Source organism: Gossypium arboreum, chromosome 9 (assembly GCF_025698485.1).
Source record: "Gossypium arboreum isolate Shixiya-1 chromosome 9, ASM2569848v2, whole genome shotgun sequence".
Taxonomy (NCBI): Eukaryota; Viridiplantae; Streptophyta; class Magnoliopsida; order Malvales; family Malvaceae; genus Gossypium; species Gossypium arboreum.
The window spans coordinates 37,779,389-37,786,315 of record NC_069078.1 but is presented as its reverse complement, the minus strand read 5'-3'; the positions used below and the strand labels follow the sequence as shown (position 1 = coordinate 37,786,315).

At 30.4% G+C, this 6,927-nt stretch overlaps 1 protein-coding gene across 2 annotated transcripts; it reads right to left on the bottom strand.

Annotated features, from left to right (window-relative positions):
- Positions 1-1,804: 1,804 nt before the first annotated feature.
- Positions 1,805-5,483, bottom strand: LOC108471057 (protein REVEILLE 6-like). 2 transcript variants are annotated; one of them, XM_017772628.2, is made up of 8 exons: positions 5,109-5,483; positions 4,383-4,440; positions 3,943-4,066; positions 3,688-3,861; positions 3,473-3,577; positions 3,281-3,390; positions 3,133-3,192; positions 1,805-2,324 (listed from the first exon to the last, which is right to left on the bottom strand). In XM_017772628.2, exons 1-8 carry the CDS (start codon positions 5,327-5,329, stop codon positions 2,307-2,309), a joined length of 870 nt encoding a protein of 289 aa, XP_017628117.1. In that variant the 5' UTR covers positions 5,330-5,483; the 3' UTR covers positions 1,805-2,306. The 2 variants fall into 2 exon arrangements, with proteins under 2 accessions (XP_017628117.1, XP_017628116.1); XM_017772627.2 differs by having other exon boundaries at positions 1,805-2,329; positions 5,109-5,480.
- Between the last annotated feature and the right edge of the window lie 1,444 nt (positions 5,484-6,927).

Here is a 6,927-nt window from a genome sequence, read left to right as displayed (position 1 = left end):
GAAATAAATAATTAGAGGTTTAATTATCAAAAGGTTCGGCTATGTATATGATTTTTAAGGTATAATTTTGAATAATATAAGTAATGTTATGCATAGGTTTCGGCTTGATATTATCTTTATAAGTATAATTAATTCATTTTGATAATAAAGTATGAGGTGATAGGTAAAATTATTATGGTGGCTTAGGTTTAATGACATTCGGCTATGGATTATAAGTGTTAGCTAATTCGGCATAAGAGTATAAGTGTTCATTTCTTTGTATTTGAAGTCTTGAAAAATAGGTTGTGGTTAATTAAAGTGATGAAGGTTAAATCTTTAAATTTGGTTAAATTAGGCATTCGGCATTTCTTATAACATTAGATATAAGTGTATGAAAGGTTAAGTTTAAGTAGTTGGTGCGTTAAAATGTTGGTGATTTGGGTGCTACCTATGGTTGATTTAGGTACGGTCTTTGCATGAGTAAAAATATACTTATGGAGATGGTTATTATATTTTACTAAATGTTTAACGATTGAAAATCATAGTTTTATGATAGAAAGCAATTATTGATATAGAAATCTTGTTTGGAGAATCAAAAGTTTGATTAAAAATATTTTGAGGGAAATGTAGGGAAAAATCAATGATGTATTGTGAGAATGGAGAAGAGGAGCCGACCCCCACCCCCTTTTATTTTTAAAAATTGGGAAATTTGTTAAACTCCCTTTGAAATTTACCACATAAGGATCTCTATAGTTCAAAATCGTATTTTAGAAAATCCCACATTGACCTCACTAATTTTACAAACTTCTCAATTTAGTCTAAAGTCTCAATTAGTAATTTTATGAAATTAAATTCTCTATAATTTTAGCTAATGTCTAATTGCCCTCTACTAATCTCTAACTCAACGCCAATTCTATCCTGAGAATGACACGGTTCAAGAATTTAGCCCAAAATCAATTTTCTAACCCAACAGAAATTGGATCGTTACAAAACTTTTAAATCGATGAGAATACTTTTTATTTTCTATCATATTACTACATTAACTTTAAAAATAATTATAATGTAATTTAGAATTATTAGTTAAAGAAAGTTGTGCTAATTTTAAAATAAAGTTATTACTTGGATAAAACTATGAACTTGAAATATAAGAAACTTTTGTGATAATTATAATTTAATTTACAATTATTGGTTTAAAAATATGTAATAAATTGTGTTAATTTTATTGATGTAAAAATAGAGTTATTACTGAATATAACTCTAACTATATTAATTATCACTTAATTATTATTAGAGTTATATACCAATTAAAATTTAAATTTAGCTTTATAAATAATATCCAATAATTATACAAATTCAATCAAGAAGAATATAAGATAAAATACTGGTAAAAAATTAAGATTTTTAACATTAACGTGTTTAAATTATAAATATATAAAAAAGCAGATTAAAGTAATAGCTCTTTAACAGAGTAATATCCAATCATATAATGACACCAAAGAGATCAAAATTTATTTTAATTTATAACGAGATAATATAACATTCTTTAAATCATTTATATTGTATGAAGTAAGCACTCTTAAAATTAGTTTTTTTATCTTCTGCCATTTATTTTGGTGGAAGTGAAGTTGTTTTTCAAATTTATTCTAAAAGAACATTAAATTTCAAAATTATTTTTAATCACTATTATTAAATATGTTTATTAATTTAGTGTCAAAATCTTTCATATTTATCATAAGCTATTTTTATAATTATTATATATTACTTTACCTAACTTTTTTATTTTTGTCAAATTAATATTATAATTTTGTTTTTATATAATTCCAAATTTGTATGGTATTTAAAAACTAAGAAATTATCATTATGATAGATAATAATTAAAGTACATTATTTAAAAATTAATTAAAAATTAAAAGCATCAAAACTAGTAAAATGAAAAACTTAATACATATACGCGAGACCCACAACGTAAAAAATGCCGCTTTTTTTTTAAAAAACAAAAAAGGAAAACTGTACACTCATCGTGATTCTTGTCCTCAACTCAACTTTTAAATTCTTGACGGCAGAATAGGGAAACTTATTCGCATATTTCGAAGCCGCTTATCCTACCAACACTATATATACCAACACACAAACACATCTTGCTATGAAACTTTTGATTCTAGCCCCCTATTTCCTTCCCACCAAAACAGAGTCAATATTCTATTTCTACCCCTAAGCGCAGCTAAAATTAAAATATATCTCTTCACCTCGAATTATAGGTGATACTTTTGGATTGCTCCTTATCAACAGCTTTACACGCACTGCCATCACTAGTATCCATTTCTACGTCATATGAAGAAAGCAACCTTCTCTGCGTTTAAAAACAAAAAAAAAACAAAACTATATAGTTTAAAATAAAAAAATTTATAAACTATGTAGGAATTAATACAAGCCCAACAAAACATGCCAAAGAAAAGACTCAGCAGCCAGAAAGTTGAAAGGAACTACACCTTCTACCAAATATTTTAAATATTTCACAAGCAGCCTTAAAAATTACCATGTGTCTTTTTTTTTAAATATTTTACTGTACTCCTATAGGACACTTGTTAATCTCCTAACCTTGCTTGTGGACTAGTAGTGTATCAAATATTATTCCTTTAACAAATGTTATAGTCGTAGAAACACAGATCAGAAACAAACTAAGTTCCCAAAATGCATATAACATCAAGCATTAACTCAAACATTAAAACAGGGAGACATGCACGTTGCATATAAATATTTAAAAAAAAATCATCTTTTTTATGTTTTCAGCATACGTTGCATATAAATATTAAAATTTCATCTTTCATGCTTTCAGCATAATCAGCCAATACATCCCCGTTCCAACAAACCATCCTTTTTTTTTCAAGTAGGGCAAAGAATCACAGAACAACTTCCAATATACAAAAAAATTCAAGCAACCTAGGCATGACTATAGTATCATAAACGCCAACTACAGAGAATAACTTCCAACACAAGAATCATAATCATACTTTAGACAAACTATCATGTTACTAAATGCCGACTACAGAGAACTAATTGTAAATTACATGGCAGAAAGCACAGTGCTCAAAATCATGCACACCATGAAGGAAGAAGTAACCCAATAGGAAGAGATCAGAAATAGAAACATACGTGATCCTCAAAATCAGGACTTGCTAGATTGATGGCAAGGTTTCTCATCAACAGCAAAACCTACACGGGAGAAAGAAATATAAGCAATCATGTCTGCAACAAGATCAGGCAAGATTGTATAAATTACCATGTTAAAAAAATAACATACCGTCTCCACATCTAGAGGATCCATCTTTTTAAGTTTCTGTAGATGACCAGTAGCTTTTGGATCAAAGACACTGCCGATGAAACTGTATACTTGAGCAAAGTCGGGCAACACTGCATCGAGCAAAAGGCCAGTTAAAAGTGTGCAAGAATGACTACAGTATAAAAGACTACTAATTTCTGTTAGAACGCAAACCTCTCAGTGCATGACCATTATTTCTCTGATCAGTTATTTCTTCAATTTGTCTCGTCTTCAGGGTATCCTCGCTGCTACTACAAGAGTTATTGGTCAACCTCAAACCTTTGAAGGAAAATATACAACACAGTCAAAATTATAGAGTTTTAAAAGAAGCCTCAGCAATCATAAGTGAGTTTAAAGTTTGGATACTAGAATTAGGAAGAATAGGAAACCATTTTTCTCTTGTGAAAAACTGATGGGTTTTGCACTGCTTGTCCATGAAGATAGAGCAGCACTGGTAATAGGGTCCATAAGCATTGGAGAGGGATCAGTACTTAAAGCATATCCAGCATCAAGTAAAGCAGTTGATGATGGAAAAGATCCTGATACTTGTGGGTGTCCATGAGCTGCAGGATTTAACATAAAGAGAGGATTATTATATCAAGTTTGTGATGCAACAGCTCTTATCTAAGAAAGAATATCCTCACCAGTTTTTGAGGCTTTCTGAGGATATGGATGAGTTGCTTTCCTTTTAGGTCGAGGAGGAGGAAGGTGTTCATTCGTTCCATTTTTCTGAACCTTTAAAAAGTACTTCTGGGCATGACTACGAATCTACAAAAATAATAATAATTAGAAAAAGGAACTTCATTTCAACTGTTTGTCATGGACATTGGTATATGGAGATAATTGTTTTTTTTTTTTTAAAATCTGGATAGATATTGCACTGGCTTTCACCTCATCACAAATTCGTTCCTGGTATTGAAACATCGGAAAGCAGTCTAGGATGCGAGGAGAGATTACTAGGTAACTATGGTCGACAAGAACAGAGATATCCTTCATTTGTCAACCCTCCTACCTCTTTCCTTCCAAAATTCCAAATGAAACTAGCCTCAGGAAAATTTTGAATTGTTGATATATTTCAGTTTACCTGAATAACAGTCTTTGAACTGATAAATGCTTCAATTTTTTTCCAGTCACGATCAAAGCTGAACAGAATCAAGGAGGAAAAAGATGAGTGAGAGAAGGAAATACACTTTTGTTAAATGTACTTATGAAAAATGTGTGATTCAAACATGAAACCAATGTAATAACAAAAAAGAAAAGAGGAAAAATAGTATAACAATATAACCACAGTCATAATTTTAAAAAGACTTTTAAGCAATAGATCTCAACTTATCTCAAAAAAGTTAACAATGACAACATTCAAAAGAACACAACTTCACAGTGGTTAAAAAGTATATTACCATCAAACGCATCCTACAATTTACAGTTTGAGAGCTTGCAGGATTTGGTATCATGTCTTCAAATATGCAAACAGGCTTATAACAGTTCAATGCCTTTTCAGCTAGATATGAAGCCTAAAGCTTACTGAACATACGAAGGAACGTATAGTTAACACACAGAGCAAGAATGTCATATCCTTTTCTTCCCCACTTGTCGATTAAAAGTTTTGTCGTCATTTTTTCAATTAATAATTATAATAAGTAATATTAACAAATACCTACTTAGGAGGAGTAAAAAAGGAAAAAGCTCGGAGATCAAATTCAATTCAAAACCTTCAATTTTTAACAGCAGTCAGAAAAAAGAAAAACCCTAATTTGAAATGAAAGCAAAGAAAATTCGTATAATTCGAAAGGCGTGCTTTAGACTTTACAGCTGGAGAGCTTCGAGGAACTTGTCGTGTTCAGGTTCAGTCCAGCTCTCTCTGGACTTGGTTATGGTGTAGGGCTTTCTGATTTTCTTATTGGAATCCTCGAGAGATGAAACGGTGGAGGCCGCCGTAGCCGTGTTGGCGAAGGGTCCGAGGTCGGGCAAAGCCATTCCAGTCGGATCCAGGTAAAATCCGTCAGCCGAGTTCGGGTTTTTTGATACCATAAAAGATTTTTGGAAGTTCTTTATTTTTTTTTCTTTTTTTCAGCTTTGAAACAACGGAGAAATCAGGAATTTGACGGTTGGAGAAGGCGGTAGAGTTTGTATATAAAAGGCTCAGAAATTAGATCCTATGCTTCTCCTTCTCCATCTCATATGTATAATTGACGAATAACAATCTGACACGTCTTAAAGTAAATTTAGTTTAAGTTAATATATCATTTTAACTAGTTTCTATACCTGTGACATACAAGGGCTTCTACTGTGCATCAATTAAAATACAATTCCGTTATTTGAAATATTTTAAAATAAAATTAAAATTATTAGTAACATGAATGTTTGATTCATTAGTTTGCATAAATAATATAAAAACTAATTGAAGTGTTAATCTTCCTTCTCCTTGAATGCTTGCAGGGTGTTTGATTTTTCTTTTTGGCTGAATATAATCAGAAATTATGGTGGGTGTAAGGGTATCTAGTTGGATATAGGAATTAAGAAAATATTAAGTTAAAAGAATAATGAAAGTAATGGTGTTAATTACTTTGTTTATATATTGTTTTCCGACGAAATAAAATAATACGTGAATAAAATTATGTTTTAAAAATGTTCGTGTTGAAAAGTATTAACTTCTTGATTCATTTTAATACATTGTTTAACATAGAAAAAATATAGGCAAAAATATTTAAAAATGGTATTTTTATTAATTAAATAATAACGAGAACAAGGAACAAGATAAATAGGTTTTTATAAAAATAACTCAAAATTTTTAATTAATTAAAAAATGATCCACTTTTTTATTATGTACGTAAGTGACTTGGAATGAATAGTTAAAGCCGATGAAGCCAAAGAGATTGACGCCACCAACTTGCCACGTCAACCAATCATTGGCTGTTGGAATAAAAAAATCAAGTTTTTTGGGTGGAGCTAACCTATTTGGCGCCACATGTATAAATACTAGAGAAATACCAAAATTTTTAAATATTCCGGGGGCCTAAAAATAAATAATAGTGATGGAGCCATAAAGAATAGCGCCACCACTTTCAAATTTTTTTTTTTTAAGTTTAAAAGTAAAATTATAGTCCCCGGAAGTTGCTTTTTCTTCTTCTTCTTCTTCTTCTTCTTCTTCTTCTTCTTCTTCTTCTTCTTCTTCTTCTTCAACCCTGTTCTTCCTCCCTTCTCACAAACAACACTATTAAACTCAAAAAAGTAAAAAAAAATAAAACAGCTAGTACAAAATCAAAGAAACAACCCAAACACAAGCACAAAATCAAATCCTCTAAAGAAAAAAAAAAACCCATTTTACAAAGCCTAATCTTATATACACACCAACATAAATATTACCACAAATTTTAACGTCTTTGGAATTAGCAAGTTTTAAGATCCCTTTCGTTTCTTCAATCAACTCCATTCTTCAAGTAACTTGCTTCTCTCATTCTTTCGGTTGTTGCTTCATTTTTAGTGTTTCTTTTAAAGAAATGGTTTAGTTTCATATTTTATCACTTTTTGGGGTAAAAGTATTGAAAGTGATAGGTTGAACCAATGAGGTCATTGGTTTGTAATAAAAAAAATTCTGACAATGGTGGCATCATTCTTTATTGCTCCAC

What these genes read in the sequence shown, in the direction of transcription:
- LOC108471057 (XM_017772627.2), bottom strand. Translation starts at nt 5,329, where the DNA reads ATGGTATCAAAAAACCCGAACTCGGCTGACGGATTTTACCTGGATCCG. An exon ending in TTCCTCGAAGCTCTCCAGCT is followed by an intron (nt 4,441 to 5,108) that starts GTAAAGTCTAAA and finishes GATTCTGTTCAG; the next exon opens with CTTTGATCGTGACTGGAAAA. An exon ending in GTCCTGATTTTGAGGATCAC is followed by an intron (nt 2,330 to 3,132) that starts GTATGTTTCTAT and finishes TTTTAAACGCAG; the next exon opens with AGAAGGTTGCTTTCTTCATA.